Source organism: Mobula hypostoma, chromosome 1, assembly GCF_963921235.1.
Source record: "Mobula hypostoma chromosome 1, sMobHyp1.1, whole genome shotgun sequence".
In the NCBI taxonomy this organism is placed as follows: Eukaryota; Metazoa; Chordata; class Chondrichthyes; order Myliobatiformes; family Myliobatidae; genus Mobula; species Mobula hypostoma.
The window spans coordinates 245,733,314-245,755,380 of record NC_086097.1 but is presented as its reverse complement, the minus strand read 5'-3'; the positions used below and the strand labels follow the sequence as shown (position 1 = coordinate 245,755,380).

At 43.2% G+C, this 22,067-nt stretch overlaps 1 protein-coding gene and 1 long non-coding RNA gene across 2 annotated transcripts in view; one reads left to right on the top strand and one right to left on the bottom strand.

Annotated features, from left to right (window-relative positions):
• The window catches only part of LOC134356093 (uncharacterized), a 150,297-nt gene extending 138,895 nt beyond the window's left edge, over nucleotides 1-11,402 (top strand). The window contains exons 3-4 of the long non-coding RNA XR_010020280.1: nucleotides 4,161-4,264; nucleotides 10,476-11,402. This is a non-coding gene — a long non-coding RNA (uncharacterized LOC134356093). The remainder of the gene's footprint in view (nucleotides 1-4,160; nucleotides 4,265-10,475) is intronic.
• LOC134356082 (transcriptional activator GLI3-like) overlaps nucleotides 1-22,067 on the bottom strand; it is a 471,736-nt gene that overhangs the window by 99,025 nt on the left and 350,644 nt on the right. The window contains exons 5-6 of the mRNA XM_063066656.1: nucleotides 11,476-11,681; nucleotides 5,329-5,469 (exon numbers count right to left, since the gene is read on the bottom strand). Coding sequence (XP_062922726.1) covers nucleotides 5,329-5,469; nucleotides 11,476-11,681 — 347 coding nt within the window. The remainder of the gene's footprint in view (nucleotides 1-5,328; nucleotides 5,470-11,475; nucleotides 11,682-22,067) is intronic.

The window sequence follows — 22,067 nt, the reverse complement described above, 5'->3', positions numbered from 1 at the left end:
AACATAAAGTTTACCTGAAATACACTATCTGTAAAAGAAAAGACACACAACAGAAACAATTTTATCACAAGGTCTTTCTACAATTAAAATAAATCCATAACAATTTTATCACAAGGTCTTTCTACAATCACAATAAATCCATAATAAACACAAGAGATTCGCGGGTGCTGGAAATCCAGAGAAACACACACAAAATACAGGAGGTACTCGGAAAGTCATGCAGAAACTATTAACATTACAGGCCAAGAGTCCTGATGAAGGGTTTCGGCCTGAAACATCGACTCTTTATTCCTCTCCACAGATTCTGCCTGACCTGCTGAGTTCCTCCAGCATTTAGTGTGTGTTGCCAAAATTTTATGAACTACTCACATTCACTAAAATGCACAGTAGGTAGTTCTTAAAAGGATGTGGAGACTGCAGAGAGAGTGTGGAAGAGGTTTATTAGTATACTGCCTGAATTAGAGGGTACAAGCCATAAGGAAAGTTTGAGTCGGTGGAATTCAGATGAAATGTTTGTATTCACTTCTAGAGAACTAGAATATAAAGGCAAGGATGTAATGTTGAGACTTTATAAAGCACCGGTGAGGCTTCACTTGGAGTATTGTGAGCAGGTTTGGGCCCCTTATCTTAGAAAGGATGTGCTGACATTGGAGAGCGTTCAAAGGAGGTTCATGTAATGGTGAAACTGTGGAATTCGTTGTCACAGGTAGCTATGGAGGCCAAGTCACTGGGTAAATTAAAGCCAGAGGCTGATAGATTCTTGATTAGTCAGGGCATGAAGAGATACAGGAAGAAGGCAGGAGATTGGGGCTGAGAGGGAAAATGGATCAGGCATGATGAAATGGCGGAACAGACTCGATGGGCCAAATGGCCTAATTCTGTTCCTGTATCTTATGGTCTAAACTTGGGTTGTTCTCAGTCAGTGGCTAAAGAGAGACCTGGTAAAAGTTTATATATAACATGGAACACAGAAATCTACAGCACATTACAGGCCCTTCGGCCCACAATATTGTGCCAACCATGTAAGCTACCTTGAGTTTCCCTACCACATAGCTCTCTATTTTTCTAAGCTCCATGTACCTATCTAAGAGTGTCTGAAAAGACCTAATGGTATCCGCCTCCACCACAGTCACCAGCACTGCATTCCATGCACCTACCACTCTGTGTGAAAAAGTTACCCCTGACACCCCCTCTGTACCTACTTCCAAGCATCTTAAAACTATGCACCCTCATGTTAGCAATTTCAGGCCTGGAAAAACCTTCTGACTAGCCACATGATCCATGCCTCTCATCATCTTATACACCTCTATCAGGTCACCTCTCACCCTCTATCACTCCAAAGAGAAAAGATCAAGTTCACTCAAACTATTCTCCAATCCAGGCAACATCCTTGTAAATCTCCTTTGCACTCTCCCTATAATATCCACATCCTTCTAATGAGCACAGTACTCCAAGTGGGGTCCAACAAAGTCTTATATAGCTGTAACATTACTCACAGTTATTAGATACAAGATTATTAGCTACATAGATAGGGTAGAAAGTCAGAATCTTTCCTCCAGGGTAGAAACGCCAAACACCAGAGGACATGCTTTTAAGGTTAGAGGAGGGAAGTTCAAAGGTTATGTGAGAGGCAAGTTTTTTGTATATGCAGAGAGTCACACAGTCAAAAATGCCGGAGGAACTCAGCAAGTCATGCAGCATCAATGGAAGGAAATAAACAGTCGATGTTTCAAGCTGAGACCCTTTTTCAGGACCAGAAAGGAAGAGGAAGATGCCAGAATTTCCAGCATCTGCAGAATCTCTTGTGTTTTATGCAGAGAGTGGGAGGTGCCAGGTGTAGGTGTCCAGGGAACTAGGGGAATCAGCCAGTCTAGTGGAGTTGAGAGGCTTTTAGATAGACACCTTCCAGAAGATAATGCCAGCGAACAACATGACCAAGGGTAACATCCTCCAGACGGTTCATGAAACTGTGTCTTTCACTTTTACTTCTTTTTTTTTCAAATGTGGTTCTGCTACTGTTGGAGCCCGTCATCTACATTATAATGGTGTGTTTTTAGGCTGATTGAGCAACCTGGCGCTTTGCTGTCTCTGAGAGAATTCGGTGAGGCTTCGAGCGATGCATGCGGCCTGGAGGCCAAGAAGCCTGGAGACGGGGCGCAAGCCCACGATCAACTCAATTTCTCACTGATGTCATCGATTAAAGCATCGAGGAAGATTGAAATCAATAAGGACGAGAGTGGAAGGCAGGCGGGTGTTCTGGTTTCTGGCCACTCCTTTTATTGTTGCTATCTTGTGCAGTTTTGATTGGGGCGGCCTGGCTCTCAGGGGAAGTGAGATGTATGGAGGGAAGGAGAATCGAAAGGTATGTTTCAAGAGTGTGACAGAGCGAAAGGAGAGCAGCAGTGATGCGCAAAGCCAAATGGTACCAGTAAATTCCATCCAGATTCTATGTAAATGCTAGTATTGAATTCTAGTATTTAAAATCTAGTAAATATAATGCAGATTCTATGTAAACTCTAGCATTTAAAACCTGCTATATTCTACATAGATTCTATGTAAATACTAGTAATGTATTCCAGTATTTACAACCTAGTGAATTCTACATACAGTTGATTCAATGCAAATTCTAATATTTTATTCCAGTGTTTAAAGTCTAGTAAATTGCGCACAGATTCTATGTTAATTCTAAGATTGAATTCTAGTATTTAAAACCCAGTAAATTCGATGCAGATTTCATGTAGATTCTAGTATTGAATTCTAATATGTAAAATCTAGTGAATTCTATGTAGATTCTATGTAAACTCTAGTATTTAATTCCAGGATTTAAAATCTAGAGAATTCTATACAGATTCTAAAACTGAATTACGTTATTTAAAATCTAGAGAATTCTACGCAGATTCTATGCAAATTCTAAGACTGAATTACAGCATTTAAAATCTAGAGAATTCTACGCAGATTCTATGCAAATTCTGAGACTGAATTACGGTATTTAAAATCTCAAGAATTCTATGTAAATACCCATACACAGTGGAAGCTACTGGAGATGGTGTAACACTGGATGTTCGCCTGGGGAGTGAGAGAGGACAAATGGCAGCAGTGTCTGTCAGGAGCACTTCGGATCCAGTGCACAGGTCATGGTCCTGAACTTGGAGGGTTCATGGGAGCGACACAGTAACGTAGTGGTTAGCACAATGTGCTACAGTACTAGCAACCCAGGTTCATTTCCCGCCACTCTCTGTAAGGAGTTTATACATCCACCCCGTGATTGCGTCGGTATCCTCCGGGGTGCTCCAGTTGCCCCTCACAGTCCAGAGATGGGGTTGGTTGGTTAATTGGTCATTGTAAATTGTCCCGGGTTCAATTGGAGGTTCCTGGGCAGCACGGCTCAAAGGACCAGAAGGGTCTATCCCGTGCTGTATCTGAACAAATAAATAGATAATTTAGGCAGAGCAAAGCTTGGAGTTATCAGGAGGGATCTTGCAGCGGTGAGACTGTTTGCAGGGAAAGGAGTGCCTGCCAAGTGGGAGGCCTTTAAGAGTGTAACATCAAGAGTTCAATTCTTGTATGTTCCTGTTTGGGTGAAAGGCAAGGCTTGCTGGTATAGGGAACCCTGGCTGACAAGAGATATTGAGGCTGTGGTTAAGAATAAGAGGCAGGCAAGCATCGAGAACATCTTCAAAAGGTGATGCCTCGAAAAGGTAGCATCCATCCTCATACACCCCATCATCCAGGATGTGCCCTCTTCTCAAGGAGATGGTAGAGGAGCCTGTAGACACACACTCAAAACTTTATGAACAGCTGTTTCCTCACTGCCATCAGATTTCTCAATGGACAATGGAACAGGTACGCTACCTCAATTTTTCTTTATTCTCCTTTGGCTCCACATTTAAGTTTTAAAAAATATATTTCTTACGTCATTTATAGTTTTTTTATTATTATGTATTGCAATGTACAGCTGCCACATAAAATCAAATTTTACGACATATGCCAGTGATACCTAACCTGATTCTGATTCTAAATACGAGGGGTGATTGATAAGTTTGTGGCCTAAGGTAGAAGGAGATGAGTTATACAGCTCTCGTTACATGCGCGTGCAGTTCAACTCTTTGAGTGATAATGCAGAAAGTTTGAAGTTAATAACTCATCTCCTTCTACCCTAGGCCATGAACTTATCAATCACCCCTACTGTGGACCACTTTCTGGAGGTCCAAGATGCCGACTTCTACAAAGAAGGGATCCGTATGCTCCACGACCGCTGGACTAAGTACGTAAATGTAGGAGGGGACTATGTTGAAAAATAAATGTGCTAGGTTTTCTAAAATTGACTCCTTTTACCTTAAGCCATGAACTTATCAATCACCCCTCGTATTTATCTTCAGTTTTTACTTTGAAGCTTCAACATTGCATCCTTGTTTTTTGAATTTAGGGATACAATATAGAACAGGCCCTTCAGGCCCAATGAGCCTCACCACCCAACAACCCACCTGCTTAACCCAAGCCTAACCACAGGACAAGTTACAATGATCAATTCACCTACTAACCGGTACATCTTTGGACTGTGGGAGGTCATGAGAAGAACCTACAAACTTCTTACAGAGGACACCAGAGTTAAACTCTGATCTCTGATGCCCCGAGTTGTAACGGTGTCACGTTAACCGCTATGCTACAGTGGCGCCCAATGATACCACTATATTGTAGTCCTTTCAAAATGAATGCTAATATTTAATTTACCTTCCTTACTATAGGCTCAACCTGAAAGTTAACCTTCAGGGAATCCCGCACAAGGACTCCCCAATCCCTTTGCACCTCTGAGTTGTGAATTTGTTCCCCACTTAGAAAATAGTCTACACTTTTACTTGTTCTATCAAAGTGCAGGAGCATACGCTTCCTGATGCGATATTCCATCTGCCACTTCTTTGCCCCATTCTTCTAACCTGCAGACTCCCTGCTTTCTCAACACTACCTGCCTCTCCACCTCCCTTTGTATCATCTGCAACCTTGGCCACAAAGCCATCAATCAATTCAGTCACCAAAATCATTGACATGTCACGTGAAAAGAAACAGTCCAACACCGACAACTGGAGAACACTGCCTGTCACCAGCAGCCAACCAGGAAAGGCCCCTTTAATTCCCACCCTTTGCAATGATTTGTCCCCAAAAGCCATCTGTGGCAATGAATTCCATAAATTCACCAGCCTCTGGCTAAAGCAAATCCTGCTCATCTCTGTTCTGAAGGGATGCCCTTTGGCCAGATGCCAGTTTTAAAGCCTGTAACTGAAACATACGTTTGATGAATTATCAGCCATGGTTTCCCTCGTTGTTACTTACCCTCCATGGCGTGGAGGTATTCCATGTGCAGAGCACCAGCGGCACCAGCGGGAGGAAGGATGTCCCCGTATGGGCTACGGTGACCCGCCAGCAGAGCCATCTGGTGGTAATATTCAGCCGGGTTGACTCCAGCATGTGGCACTGAAGAAACAAACAGATCGGAGACTGTTACCCGAATCACTCAAAGTAAATGCCAAGCAACTGAACTGACAATTTATCTTATACAATATTTCAAATTACACATCACGTACAGCATCTGATTAGGGCACCGACCAAGTTTTCATTGTCACCGGTCAAGTTGAAGGAGCAACACCCAAAAAGCCATTCGACGTAGTAGCCGTATTAGGCCATTGAACCCATCGAGTCTGCTCCGCCATTTATTCATGGTGGATTTATTCCAGCTGGGTAGCCCCCAACATGATCCCATGAACATTGATTTCTCTAGCTTCTGATCATTTCTCCTCCCTTCTCTCTTTTTTCATTCCCCATTCTGTCTCCCCTCCCTTACCCCTTTCTCTTCCCCTCACCTCCCTCTGGCTCCTCTCCTCCTTCTCTTTCCCCCGTGGTCCACCATCCTTTCCTATCAGCCCTCTGCCTCTTCAAAGTCAAAGTAAATTATGATCTACTCTACTGTAAAGATGAAGCCACACTCAGGTTGGAGGAACAACACATTATATTCCGTCTGGGTAGCCTCCAACCTGATGGCATGAACATTGACTTCTCAAACTTCCGCTAATGCCCCACCTCCCCCTCGTACCCCATCGGTTATTTGTTTATATATACACATTCTTTCTCTCTCTCTCCTTTTTCTCCCTCTGTCCCTCTGACTATACCCCTTGCCCATCCTCTGGGCTTTTCCCCCCCTCCCCCTTTTCCTTCTCCCTGGGCCTCCTGTCCCCATGATCCTCTCATATCCCTTTTGCCAATCACCTGTCCAGCTCTTGGCTCCATCCCTCCCCCTCCTGTCTTCTCCTATCATTTTGGATCTCCCCCTCCCCCTCCCACTTTCAAATCTCTTACTAACTCTTCCTTCAGTTAGTCCTGACGAAGGGTCTCGGCCTGAAACGTCGACTGTACCTCTTCCTAGGGACGCTGCCTGGCCTGCTGCGTTCACCAGCAACTTTAATGTGTGTTGCTTGAATTTCCAGCATCTGCAGAATTCCTGTTGTTCGCGTAAATTACAATCAAATAATTTTGTTCACCTGCTTACTTGTTTACATATGAAATGGTACAGCAAAATATTTGTTAAGAAGGGAACTAGGACAGGGGACATGGAGGCGGGTGGTTTAGGAAATGGACATCCACACTACATGGCAGCTAAAGTCTTGTAACAGTGGAGTGATGGCCAGTGAGACGTAAGACCATAGGACCATAAGATAAGGAGCATAATTAGGCTGTTTGGGCCATCGAGTCTGCTCTGCTTCTTCATCATGGCTGGTCCATTTTCCCTCTCAGCTCCAATTTCCTGCCTTCTCCCCGTATCCCCTCATGCCCTGACCAACCAAGAAACGATCAACCTCTGCCTTAAATATACCCAATGACTTGACCTCCACAGCCGCCTGTGACAATGAATTCCGCAGAGGAATAATGGACCGGAATGAGAATAGTGGGGTTACAGTGCTGGAAGAGATTACAGAGATTTGGATAGATAATGCCATTGAGGGGATTTGAATTGGGAATGAACATTTAAAAATACAAGGCACTGGAGAGGGATCTGAGTTCCAGGTAGGTGAGCATACTCGGTGAGATTCAGAAAACCAGTATTACAGTTTTGGGTGACGTAAAGTCCACAAAGATTGTCGGATGGGAATCAGTCTGGAGAACTGGAATTCCCGAGCCTCGGGAAGGTAAAAGCATGAATGAAGGCTTTGCCAGGAAACAGGCTATGACAGATGTGAAGATGGATCATACTGTGGAGGTGCAAGCTAATTGTCTTTGTGATGGAGAGAAAGTGTGGGTTGAAGCTCAGTGCAAAGTTATATGGGGCTGAGTCTGCAGAGCCTGAAGCAGTGACCGGGGAAAGGCTCAGTTAACGGCATGGAAATGGAACTCATGGCAGAGACCAAAGAAAATGGCTTCAGTCCACCCAATCGTAAACTGAAGAAAACTCATTGACTCCTACAGAATATTAAAAGACCTAGATAGAATGGATGTGCAGAGTGTGTTTCCAATTGTGGGGGAGTCTAGGACCGGGGGGCACAGCATCAGAATGGAAGGATGCCTCTTCAGAACAGAGTTCAGAGGGAATTTCTTTGGCCAGAATGTGATGAATCTGTGGAGATCATTGCCACAGATAGCTGTGCAGGTCAAGTCGTTAGGTACATTTAAAGCAGAGGTTGTTAGCTCTTTGAGTAGTAAAGACATCAAAGATTGCAGGGATAAGGCAGGAGAATGGGGTACTTGCTCAGTGCACCAAGGTTGAAAGACGTGTAAAACTTACAAAATGCTCATTGAACATAGAACATTACAGCACAGTAAAGGCCCTTCATGTGCTGACCCTTTAACCCACACCAAGATCAATTGAACACTTCCTTCCCACTTAGCCCTTCGTTTTTCTATCACCATTTTCCCTTTCTAAAAGTCTCTAATGTATCTGCCTCTACCAGTACCACTACCTCTGGCAGGGCATTCCATATACTCACCACTCTCTGTGTGAAGAACACACAGTACCTCTGACATCCCCTTATACTTTCTTCCAATCATCTAAAAGTTATGCACAAACAAGACTCGGCCTGAATCGTCGATTGTTTACTCTCTTCCATAGATGCTGTCTGGCCTGCTGGGTTCCTCCAGCATTTTATGTGTGTTACTTAAAATTATGCACCCTCGTATCAGCCATTTCTACCCTGGGGCAAATGTCTCTGGTTGTCCACTTGATCTATACCTCTTACCATATCGTACACCAGTATCAAGCACCTCCTTCGCTCCCAGTGTCTTCTCCCCCGTGACCTTTTTTGGATGATATTAGATTGCAATACTAAATCATGGATGAATCACTGATTTTAAAAAAATCCTCTCCAATTTACTCTAGTTTGTCTGAACAATATTCCCATTTAGATATATTTATTAATGAACCATTCTATTGTTCACCCCTATCTGGGCACATTGAGGTTCGATCCCTGTCCTACCCTCGCTCCTGCAGGGAGGTGCCAAAATTCAGTGAGGTACTGTTTTGGAAGCAAAAGTCAGGAAATAATGTTACAGGTTTATAAAGCCCTAGTTTGGCCACATCTGGAGTATACTGTTCTGGTCATCCCACTATAGGAAGGACGTCGAGGCTTTGGAGAGGGCGCAGAAGAGGTTTACCAGGATGTTCAAGCAACACACAAAAAAGTTGCTGGTGAATGCAGCAGGCCAGGCAGCATCTCTAGGAAGAGGTACAGTTGACGTTTTGCTGCCTGGCCTGCTGCATTCACCAGCAACTTTTATGTGTGTTGCTTGAATTTCCAGCATCTGCAGATTTCCTCGTGTTTACCAGGATGTTGTCTGGATCAGAGGGCATCTGCTATAACAGGAAGTTGGACAAACTTGGATTGCTTTCTCTGGAATGGCAATGGCAGAGGCTGAGGGGAGATCTGATAGAGGTTTATACGATCATGAGAGGCGCAGATAGAGGAGACAGTCAGTATCTTTTTCCAAAGGTTGTAATGTCTAATACCAGAGAGCATGTACTTAAAGTGAGAGGGGTAATTTCAAGGAAGATGTGAGCAGCAAGTTGGGAGTCTCTGATAATATGGTAGTGTGCTCAGTTGCAACGGCTTCTCTGGGTCCAAACAAAGGTGTAATTGTTTGTTCTTTACCTCTTTTTTTATGATTGCAAGAGGCTGCTGGATATTGAGAATATCAAGTACTGTAGGTCTACAGTGGATAGTGGTAGAGCTGGACTTGGTGTGGACCGTGTTGCCTTTGCTACCTGCTACACCGCATCAGAGGCAGCGTATGGTCCAACAAACAGTGCAAGTGATTGTCTTGGATGTTTCTCTTGTGATCGAAAGACCCTGTTGGACATTGGTAATGTGGAATACTGCAAGCCTGGTTCACCGATTCGTTGGTGGAGGAGCTGCGGGGACCAGGCCCTCATGCTGCAGGGTCTCCCAGGGGGAGTAGACGCAGGAGGTAGTGCGGGAGAGAATGGAGGCATGGCAGACGGGCGGGAGTCTCAGTTGGGTTGGGCGCTGACACCTCCCATCGGTGGAAGACGAGCTGGACTGCCCCTGTCTGCGGCTGCACTTGCGCACGATGAGGAGCTGCTGTGGGCTGTTCTTGCAGAAACGTGGCTCTAGCACATCACTAATGCACCATCAGTCTGCGGGCCATTTCACTCAGGGACTTGGGCAATTTGTTTTTGTAACTATGTTCTTCTGTAGTCATAATTATCTGCGCTCTGTGTGCTTTGTTCTCTGTAAGACTGTTGGAAATGTTTCTTACACCTTGGCCCCAGAGGAACATTGTTACATTTGGCTGTATTCATGTGTATGGTTGAATGAGAATTAAACTTGAACTGGAAATTAAATTTTTACACAGAGTGGTGGGTGCCTGGAATGTGTGCTAGGGGTGGTGATAGAGGCAGATACATTAAGGAATTTTTTAAAAATGTTTGGATAGGCACCTGAATGTGAGGAAAATGGAGGAATATGGACATGGTGTAGGCAGAAGAGATTAGTTGGTCATCTAATTACTAATTTAATTAATTCAGCACAACCAAAAGGCCTGTTCCTGTTACATACTGTTCAATGTTCTATGTTCTATCTTTATTGCATGGTAGTTGGCTTCCATGCCATGGGACTCAATGTCACAAGTATTCTTAACACAAACTTTGCTGAAATTATTTATACAGCTGGTGTAATGAGGTGAGATCATTCAAATGAAGTTACAAACCTGTGTAGCCTACATGCCCTTGAAACTTGGACAACATAAAACTAGTTGTGCTCATAATTCTTCTTCGCCCTCTTTGAATTCTGCAGGTTTGTCTTAATCCTGTTCCCCCATAAATGAATTCTAAATATAACACGAATTTCTGTTACTGCTGTCTTTTTGGGAACTGTGGAAAATATTAGGGATTAAGTTCTTAAATTTCCCAAGTTAAAATGTTCAAAAATCAAAGTCCAATTATGTTTTTTTTTCCTCTTTCTACCGCTGTCTTTCAGGCATCCGGTCCAAGAACTAGAATCCCTCAGCAATGTTACTGAGAAACCACAAGACTTCTAGAATGAAAGCATCTGGACTCTATGCAGCACTGAGAAAAATAAGCTGCTCCAGCAAATACTAAAGATTAAATGTCTTCATTCCGAGTAGGTTTCACTTAAACACAAAACCATAATCTATTGAAAAATGCCTAATATGCATTGAATCCATACAGCAAAAAAAATGCACAGCTGATTGCATTGGCTCACACCATAAATTTACATATACACTCAGCAGCCACTTTATTAGATACAATCGTGGTTTCCTGCTGAGGTAGCCCGTCCACTTCAAGGTTCCAGGCGCTGCTTGTTCAGAGATGTTCTTTTGCACGCCACCATTGTCACGTGTGGTTATTTGAGTTACTGTCGCTTTTCCTGTCAGCTTGAACCAGCCTGGCCATTGTCCTCTGACATCTCTCATTAAAAAGGTGTTTTCACCCACAGAGTTGCCGCTCCGCTCATTGGATGATTTATTTTTTTCTTCTTTTTAAACCATTCTCTGTAAGCTCTAGAGCAGGAACCCTTGGTTAATGGCAGGGGCCTGTGGCATGAAAGAGGTTGGGACCCCCTGTGTGTGAAAAGCCCAGGGGATCCAGCAGCAGGCGAACTACCCAGTCTGGCACCAACACACTCATTCCACGGTCAAAGTCACTTCGATGACACTCCTTCCCCATTCTGATGTTTGGTCTGAACAGTAACTGAACCTCTTGACCTTATCTGCATGCTTTTATGCATTGAGTTGCTGCCACATGATTGGCCGATGAGATATTTGTCCCATCATGCAGGAGTACAGATGTGCCTAATAAAGTGGCCGCTGTCTAATGTTGCATGAAAAGTACTCTAAATAAAAAATTAAATTGTAAAATACTCGTAATGGTTTCAGTCAATCATCAATCATACACACGTTTTGTACTTCACTGGTTCTAGAGCATTCTAAGGTAGAAAAGCTTCCCATGGTGCTCACCGTCAGTTGGGCTCAGTGCCCTGGCCGCAGAGATCATTGACAGAGAGGGGCTGCTATGCAGAGACCTAATGTAGTCCACGTAGGGGTTAATGTACGGATGTGGTGGGTTAAACACGGGCTCTGAGGTGCCAACAGGCGTTCTGTGCGGAGAAATTCTGATGAGCGAGATGTCAGAAAACGCTGGGCTACCTGAGAGGGAGGGAGGCCTGGAAGAGAAAACAAAAATCAGCGGATTGCTGGAGATGGATGTATTTTTAAGAATTTTAGATTACATTTCTCTTCGCCATAGCAAAACTATGATTCACAACCTGGGTATACCCATTGTGATACTAAACTAAACACAACCACGTATTGGTTATTTGGAGATACAGTACAGTAACAGGCCCTCACCGGCCCAGTGAGCCCGGGAGGCCCAATTACTCCCATTTGACAAAATTACCCACAATCCTTTACATCATGTGACTGTGGGAGGAAACCAGAGCACCTGGAATAAAACTCACATAGGCATGGGGAAATGTACACACTCCTCACAGAGGGCGGCGGGAATTGAACTCCTGTCACTGATGCTGTCACTACTACGCCAACCGCTACGTGACTGTCATGAAGTGCTGTAAGATGTTGGCGATGAAACATACCAACTCCTGCCTGAGAAGCAACTTGGATCCACTCCAGTTTGCCTACCGTCACAACAGGTCCACAGCAGATGCCATTTCACTCAACCTTGGGACATGTGGACACATCAAAGACACTCCTTATTGACTACAGCTTGACATTCAATATTATCATCCCCCCAAAGCTTCAAAACTTTGGCCTCAATACCTCCTTGTGCAAATGGATGCCCAATTTCCTCACTTGCAGACCCCAGTCAGTTCGATTGGCATCAACATCTCCTCCACAAGCTCCATCAGCACACAAGGCTGTGTGCTTAACCCCTTGCTCTACTCGCTTTATACTTATGACTGTGAGGTTCCAATGCCATATTTAAGTTTTCTGGTGACATCACTGTCATAGGCCAAATCAAAGGTGGTGACAAGTCAGCACATGGGAGGGAGATTGATAATCTGGCCGAGTGGTGCCACAACAACAACCTCTCACTCAGTGTTAGCAAGACCAAGGAGTTGATTATTGACTTCAGGAGGTGGAAACCGGAGGTCCATGAGACAGTCCTCACTGGGAGATCAGAGGTGGAGAGAGTCAGCAACTTTAAGTTCCCCAGTGTTATCATTTCAGGGGACCTGCCCTGAGGCCACCATGTTAGTGTAATTACCCAGAAAGCACGGCAGCGCCTCTACTTCCTCAGGGGTTTGCGAAGATTTGGCATGACATCTAAAACTTTGACAAACTTATACAGGTGTGTGGTGGAGAGTATATTGACTGGCTGCATCACAGCCTGGTATGGAAACACCAATGCCCTGGGATGAAAAATCCTACGAGAATAGAGAATATGCTCAGTCTATCACGGGTAAAGCCCTCCCACCATTGCACTTATCTACACAGAGCAGGAAAGCAGCATCACTTATCAAGGACTCTCTCCATTCAGGCCATTCTCTCCTCTCACTCTTCTCAAGAGCCTTATGGCCTCAGAACACCAAGTTCAGGAACAGTTATTACCCCTCACTCATCAACCTCTTGCACCACTGGGGATAACTTCACTAGCCCCATTACTGAACAGTTCACAAAACCTATGGACTCACTTTCAAGGACTCTTCGTCTCATATTCTCGATAGTTATTGCTTATTTATTTACAAATATAACTATTTCATTTTCTTCTTTTGTATTTGCAAAGTTTGTCATTTTTTTGCACATTAGTTGTTTGTTCGTCCTGTTGGATGTGGTCTTTCAATGTTTCTTTGATTTACTGAATATACCCATAAGAAATTGAATCTCAGGATTGTATATGGTGACACATATGTACTTTGATAATAAATTTCCTTTGAGATTTGAGCTGTGCTGCCACATTAAATATATAACATAGAACATTACATCACAGCACAGGCCTTTCGGCCCATGATGTTGTGCCAAGTATTAAACTTTCTCTAAGATCAATCTAACCCCTCTGTCCACATAGCCCTCCATTCTCCTATCATCCACATGGCTATCTAAGAGCTCTTAAATGTCGCTGATGTATCTGCCTCTCTCACCACCCCTGGCAGGGCATTCCACGCACTCACCACTCTCTGTGTAAAGATAAACTTACCTCTGACATCCTCCCCTTCCTTCACTCACCTTAAAATGTGTGTTAGATCAACATTTCTCTGGTCAGAAACAGACTGAAATATTAAACGGCGTGATTTGAAATACATTAAAAAGTGGGCCTTTGGCGCAGTTTTTGAAAAAATGTCAGTGGTCGCAAACTTGAGTTTCGCTAGGATGGCGCTAACTAGCGCCTGGTACAGTTCTGTGTCCAGATTCTCATGCGAGGCTGAGTGATTACAATAGGCGTTCTGAGATATCAGTAAGGCTCCCCTGTCCTCTCTCAGGGACAGTTTCTGGCTCCAGCAACTTGGCTCTCTGAAGAAAAAGAGTTCTCAAAGGCCAGCGTAACCTCGCTGCAGCGCTGACCCCCACCTAATGGTTTCTGTCCCCGCGTTTTTCCAATTAATTTTCTGCGTAAGAAAAAGCCATTGGGAGCAGCTGTCAAAGCAGTGGGGGGAGCACATTCCTTTGATGCGATCAGAACGTAGAGGCAGATTTTTACAGACAGCGATCATCAGTGCTCACTGTTGCAACCAATCACCATGACAGACTGTAATCTGATGTGAGAAACTAATTCCACTTAGTTATCAGTTACAAGGGGCTTGAAATATCTGAATTTGACAAAGATCAAAGTTAATCTCCAGGGGAACTAAAACTCACTGAAACAAATTCCGAGGTTCAGGATGTAGAGAATACCAAGCAATTGTTATTCTTTACTTGTCTATGACATTACACACAACAATATTTGAATTACTTATATATTTTCCCTTCCCTCTTTATGTACAGGAAAAATTGTCAGTCATTACAGTATGCAAACCTGGTAATATATCTTAGAATGACACAAAGAAACATGATTAAATAGACATTACAAAGTGCTTTAAAAATACATCAAAGAATTCTACAGTACTGTGCAAGAGTCTTAGGTACATGTATATGTAGCTAGTGTGCCTAAGACCTTTGCACAGAAATGTTGTAATTTTATGTATTGCATAGTACTGTTGCAGCAAAAAAAAAACAAATTTCATGGCAGATCTGAGTGATGATAAATCTGATTCTGATATGGGTCTCTATTGTGGACTGAGAATGGGAAGGGGGCAGGGAGAGGGGAATCATGGTTGGGAAAATGGGAAGGGAGAGGGGAGGGAGCGGGAAGCACCAGATGGACGTTCTGTAATGATCAATAAACCTATAGTTTGGAATCAAATGACCTTGCCTGGTGTCTCAGGGGTTGGGTGCGCCACCCCTCCCCACCCCCCGCGCCCTGGCTCTCTTTCTCTGCCACCTGTCCCACAACCCTCCAGCAGTGTTCCATCCCCATGATTTCCAACATAGTTTGCTCCTGCTAGATTGACAAACTTGCTCTCCACTCCACATTGACAAATACAGTCCTGTGCAAAAGTCTTGGGCACCCGAGTTGTGCTCAAGGCTTTTGCACAGTACTGTATATCAAATTATCTGCTAATATGAGGAGCATAATTTTAAGATGATTGGAAGAAAGTACGGGGTTTTTTAAGATGTCAGGTTTTTTATACCGGGAGTGCTGTATGCGTAGAATGCCCTGCCTGGGTGGTGGTAGAGTGAGATATATTAGGGGCATTTAGGAGACTTTTATATAGGCACATGGTTGATAGAAAAATGGAGGGTTATGTAGAAAGTAATGTTTAGATCAGGGGTTCCCAACCTTTTTTATGCCATGGACCATACCATTAAGCAAGGGATCCATAGGCCGCAGGTTGGGAACATTTGGGAACAGAGATGCGAAGAAATTTTTTTAGCCAGAGGGTGGTGATTCTACGGAATTTGTTGCCACGGGCGGCAGTGGAGGCCAAGTCATTGGGTGTATTTAAGGCAGAGATTGATAGGTATCTGAGTAGCCAGGGCATCAAAGGTTATGGTGAGAAGGTGAGGGCGTGGGACTAAATAGGAGAATGAATTAGCTCATGATAAAACGGCGGAGCAGACTCGATGGGCCGAATGGCCGACTTCTGCTCCTTTGTCTTATGGTTTAGATTGATGTTGGAGGAGGTTAAAAGATCAGCACAATGTTGTGGGCTGAAGGACCATGGTCCTGGTGCAGGTTAATGGGACTAGGCAGTTTAAATGGGTTGGCAGGGACTAGATGGCTGAAGGGCCTGTTTCTGTGCTGTACTATTCGATGACTCTAAACACAAACTAAACACTGGTCTCTTTTTAAACAATTCATGATACCAATATACGTAATGTGTTTTCTAAAGAGTCTGATCTTGATATAATCTGATTCCGACACTGGCTCAGATGACTTGAAATATCATCATACAAGTAGTTTCAGAGTTAAATGCTTCATTTCTGATGACTCTGGCATCTTGTACCACTTCAGAACTGCTCTCGGGCCAACTGCATTTGAAACTGATTAGTTACATTGACTAAGGCTTTGAACTGGTCTTCCACACGTTTTACCTCAAATATTCCATGGTTTTCACTTTCTTTCTCACTCTAGTAAATCAAATCTTTATAGAGCAATCAACAGATACATATTCTGTGATATTTTACATCTGCCACAAAATCAAACAAGCCACAACACATCAGGCAGAGGTGCGGTGAATTTTAACATTATAAAAAACGTACCTCTGATATCCCTCCCCCCATTCTTTCCTCCAATCACTTTAAAATTATGCTCCCTTGTATTAGCCATCTCCTCCCTGGGAGAAAGTCTCTGGCTATCCATTAGAACATTCTAACATTAGAAAGTTTTTGACAAGAAGAGGTCATTCGGCCTAACAAAGCTTGCCAAATTCCAATTCACATAGTGTGTTGAAATAACTATTGAGTTTAGATTTGAAAGTCTCTAAGGTACTACTCTCAACTACAGAACTAGGTAGTTTGTTCCATGCGTCCACAACTCACTGTGTAAAGAAATGCTTCCTGATGTTAGTCTGAAATCTCCCTTTAACCAGTCTCCACCTATGGCCCTATGTCCTCGTTGATGGATTAATTTTGAAGTAACAGCTGGCATCCACCTTACTTATACCCTTAATGATTTTGAACACCTCTATCATGTCTGCTGTCATTCTACGTCCGCTTAGGCTAAAAAGATTAAATTCTTTCAGTCTTTCTTCATAGCTGATACTCTGCAGACCTGAAATGAGTCTCGTTGCCCTTCTCTAAACTCTCTCCAGTGCCTTCACATCCCTCAGAAAATATGCAGACCAAAATAGTACAAGGTGTGGCCTCACAAACGCATTATACAGCTTAAGGAGAACATCTCTAGACTTGAACTCCACTGAACGCATTATATAGCCCAACATTCTACTAGCCTTCCTAATCAGTTCTGTGCATTTTCCAGATGTTGATAGTAATGAGTCTACCAGGACACTCATACAGTGCGCCTTCCAAGGCTCAACGCCACCCCCCCATGTGTATTTATATCTAATATTTTTACTTCTTATATGTAATATTTTACATTTACTTACGTTAAATTTCATCTGCCATTTATCTGCCCATGCCTGGATTTTGTTAAAGATTCAACTGTATTGATTCTGCTGGCTGAATGTTATCAGCATGACCCCCTAATTTTGTGTCACCTGCAAACTTGACTAGTTTGTTTCTTATGTGCTTATCCAAATCATTAATGTAAATCTAAAACAGCAGTGGCCTCAAAACTGATCCCTGCGAACCCCACTTTTAACATTTTCTAGGTGTGAAAATGATCCTCTCACTATACGCAAACAACAGGAATTCTGCAGATGCTGGAAATTCAAGCAACATACATCAAAGTTGCTGGTGAACGCAGCAGGCCAAGCAGCATCTGTAGGAAGAGGTGCAGTCGACCTCTGAAACGTTGACTGTACCTCTTCCTACAGATGCTGCTTGGCCTGCTGCGTTCACCAGCAACTTTGATGTATGTTCCTCTCACTATACCTTGTTTTCTGTGTACAGATGTACCTAATGAAGTTGCTATTGAGTGTATATCCTGTACAGGAAACAAAATCTTTGAAATAATTAAAATCTACCACACTTCAATTGCTCTTCTTTACAATTTTACAGAAATTCACATTCCTAACACTTCAGTGGGACTCCTGCACATTTTTGACTCTCATTTTTGGTTTGGAAGGCTGGAATGCAACCTGGCAGCAACCACACCATAGCAATACCTGCAATTAACCTTTCATATTGTGGCCAAAAACACAAATAAAGCTAGGGAGCTAAGGAGCTTTTGGTCATGGGCACATTAGTAAAGAAACAAACTACAAAACCTTAGGAAGCATGCAAAGAAGTAACACCAAGTTTGAGTTTATTGTCAGTCAACCATACACATGTATCCTCCACGAGGACCACAAGCTTGTCGATCGGTTTGGAGGCTTGCATGCTTCAGTGACCCGGAGAGCTATGCTGAATTTCATGCTTTGGCTCTTGGTAGGGTCACCCATGCCAAACAGGTCAAAGGGTAGAGGTCAGACTAAGAGTGGTCCACCGGTCCTCCAGCTTCAGGTGTTCAGCTCAGGGCTAACAACCCTGACTGGTCAAGCAAAACTTCTATGGAAACAGCAATTAAGAATTCTTCTACATCTGTGTGAGATGGTATTCCTCAGTCACCACCCGGGGCTTGCATGAATGACAGTAAACTGAGAAAAAGTTACTGACGTGATGAAGGAAGCTGTGAACGCCGCCAAAGATGGAGGACCTTCATTGCTGCCCAAGACGCCAGCAGTGTAATAGGCAAAAGAAATAGTACACATGTATGCAGCAACATAAAACATCAGTCCTCTGGGGCCAAGGTGGAAAACACAATACACATAACCACACACAGCACATACGAGTTACGATGCAGTCACATACGGTCAACACAAGTCCCAGAGTAGCATGGCCTGAAGATGGACAGGTTGACATAAACTGCACGATGCATGTTTATGTAAGACAGTCCAATGTTACTGATAGTTATACTAAAACAAGCAGAAGTATAAATTTGTAAAACAGCAGCAAAAAAAGGATGGAAAGTGACCAGTGCAGGATGAGAATTTGTCTGTGAGTATGAATCAAATTATTGCTAATTTGAAAGGAGGGTGGCAGGCTGAAGATATGTTTCTACCAATGGAGCTGTAAGGTGCTCCATCCACTAGCCTGCAGGTCACCCTTGGGCAAGGTGTAGCACCTGCTTAGTCTTCCGATTAGGGTCATGAGAAGCTACAGGAGCAGGTGGTGGATGGTCACCATGAGCAGCCGGTGCAGATCACAAGTCCTGGTTAAGCGACCACTGACACCAGGCAGACAATCTCCAAAGAGATTGATAATGGCTGGAGTCATCCAGCTTGTAAAGACACTGCCCGGAAGGAGGGAATGGCAAACCACTTCTGTAGAGGAATTTGCCAAGAGCAGTCATGGTCATGGAAAGACCATGATCATTCATGTCATATAAGACAGAATATAATGAACAAACAAATTTAAAAGGAGTACAGGAACACAGAAACTGGAGCAAATACCACACAAACCTTTGGAGGCAGTTTAATGTTGAGATGGTTGCTCCATAAGGCAAATAGCATTTCTGGATTAATAATAAGATAATTTGGTTAAAGAAAAGCAAATTATGATAAAAGAAACACTGGTGGGAGATGCTATCATATTAATTTTGGGGCCTCTTGCTTTGAAAAAGCTGTGAGATAATGTTGCAGCTCTGTAAAACCCTGATTAGACCACACTTGGAATATCGTGTTCAGTTCTGCTTGCCTCTTTATGAGAAGGATGTGAAAGTTTAAGAGAGGGTGCAGACGAGATTTACCAGGAAAAAAGACTGGATTAGAGAGCATGTCTTATCAGGATAGGTTGAGTGAGGCTCTCTTTGGAGCAAAGGAGGATGAGAGCTGAATTGATAGAGGTGTACAAGATGATAACAGACATAGATCGAGTGGACAGCCAGAGACTTTTCCCAGGGTGGAAATAACTAAACTGAGGGAGCATTCTTTTAAAATTTTATTTCTAGAAAATTTTTTAACCCCAAACCCTCAAGTCAGTGTTGGAATTATGTAAATCATAGCTTACAAAACATAAAATTATCCATAAAATAAAAACAAACATGGCAGAAATAAATATCAATATACTAACCATGTGTGTCTATTTAGACCTCTAATAACAGAAAAGACTGCCATTCAGCAATATGCTTCACCACTATTTCCCCCACCCCCAGGAAACCTAAACATTTGCCCTATTTTTGTGTATAGATGTCCAATCTATCAAACTGTTTGTCAGACATGCGTTCAAAAGCTGCCACTTTGGCTGTTTCTGTGACCCACTCCTGAAATGATGGTCCCCCCACAAGTTCCTCCAACCCCTAAGTATAATTTGTCTTCCTATCATTATACTTGTCTGGATCCAATTTTGACAGTGTTTATCCCCAAGTAACCCAAGTGTGTCTCCCAAGACAAAGAGTCTCGGGCAGAAAGGGAGTTGAATACCTGAAACTTCTCCAATATACTTATGTATCAGAATCCAAAATTCTTGAATGCCGGGACAGGACCAGAGAGAATGTACTAAGCATAATTTTAAAGTGATTGGAGGAAAGTGATGGGGGGGGAGTGAAATCAGAGGTAAAATTTTTACACACTATGGTCAGTATGTGGAACGCCCTGCCAGGGCAGATATATTAGGGGCATTAAAAATGGAGGGCTATGTTGGAGGGAAGGGGTAGATTGATCATAGAGTAGGTTAAAAGTCAGCACAGCATCGTGGACTGAAAGGCCTGCAATGCGCTAATTTTGCTATGTTCTATGTTTCATTTCTTAGAGATAAAGCACAAACTATCTACTCAAAATGTCTCCAGTGTTGAGGGAGGTCAGCTACACAGTGGTAATGGATAGCCTGGGATAGATCAGGTTTAAGACAAAAGGGCACAAACGTGAAAATGATGGTTCTGCTTTTCCCTCCCCAGATGCTGTCTTATTTTCCTCTTTATTTTAGATTAGATTAGATTATGAGGACACGCAGTCCTCTTTTATTGTCACTTAATAATGCATGTATTAAGAAATGATACAATGTTTCTCCGGTATGGTAGTGCACCCGTGGCTGACAAGAGAAATTAGGGATAGTATCAATTCCAAAGAAGTAGCATACAAATTAGCCAGAGAAAGTGGCTCACCTGAGGACTGGGAGAAATTCAGAGTTCAGCAGAGGAGGACAAAGGGCTTAATTAGGAAGGGGAAAAAAGATTATGAGAGAAAACTGGCAGAGAACATAAAAACGGACTGTAAAAGCTTTTATAGATATGTAAAAAGGAAAAGACTGATAAAGACAAATGTAGGTCCCCTGCAAACAGAAACAGGTGAATTGATTATGGGGAGCAAGGACATGGCAGACCAATTGAATAATTACTTTGGTTCTGTCTTCACTAAGGAGGACATAAATAATCTTCCAGAAATAGTAAGGGACAGAGGGTCCAGTGAGATGGAGGAACTGAGCGAAATACATGTTAGTAGGGAAGTGGTGTTAGGTAAATTGAAGGGATTGAAGGCAGATAAATCCCCAGGGCCAGATGGTGTGCATCCCAGAGTGCTTAAGGAAGTAGCCCAAGAAATAGTGGATGCATTAGTGATAATTTTTCAAAACTCGTTAGATTCTGGACTAGTTCCTGAGTATTGGAGGGTGGCTAATGTAACCCCACTTTTTAAAAAAGGAGGGAGAGAGAAACCGGGGAATTATAGGCCGGTTAGCCTAACGTCGGTGGTGGGGAAACTGCTGGAGTCAGTTATCAAGGATGTGATAACAGCACATTTGGAAAGCGGTGAAATGATTGGACAAAGTCAGCATGGATTTGTGAAAGGAAAATCATGTCTGACGAATCTCATAGAATTTTTTGAGGATGTAACTAGTAGAGTGGATAGGGGAGAACCAGTGGATGTGGTATATTTGGATTTTCAAAAGGCTTTTGACAAGGTCCCACACAGGAGATTAGTGTGCAAACTTAAAGCACACGGTATTGGGGGTAAGGTATTGGTGTGGGTGGAGAATTGGTTAGCAGACAGGAAGCAAAGAGTGGGAATAAACGGGACCTTTTCAGAATGGCAGGCGGTGACTAGTGGGGTACCGCAAGGCTCAGTGCTGGGACCCCAGTTGTTTACAATATATATTAATGACTTGGATGAGGGAATTAAATGCAGCATCTCCAAGTTTGCGGATGACACGAAGCTGGGTGGCAGTGTTAGCAGTGAGGAGGATGCTAAGAGGATGCAGGGTGACTTGGATAGGTTGGGTGAGTGGGCAAACTCATGGCAGATGCAATTTAATGTGGATAAACGTGAAGTTATCCACTTTGGTGGCAAAAATAGGAAAACAGATTATTATCTGAATGGTGGCCGATTAGGAAAAGGGGAGGTGCAACGAGACCTGGGTGTCATTATACACCAGTCATTGAAAGTGGGCATGCAGGTACA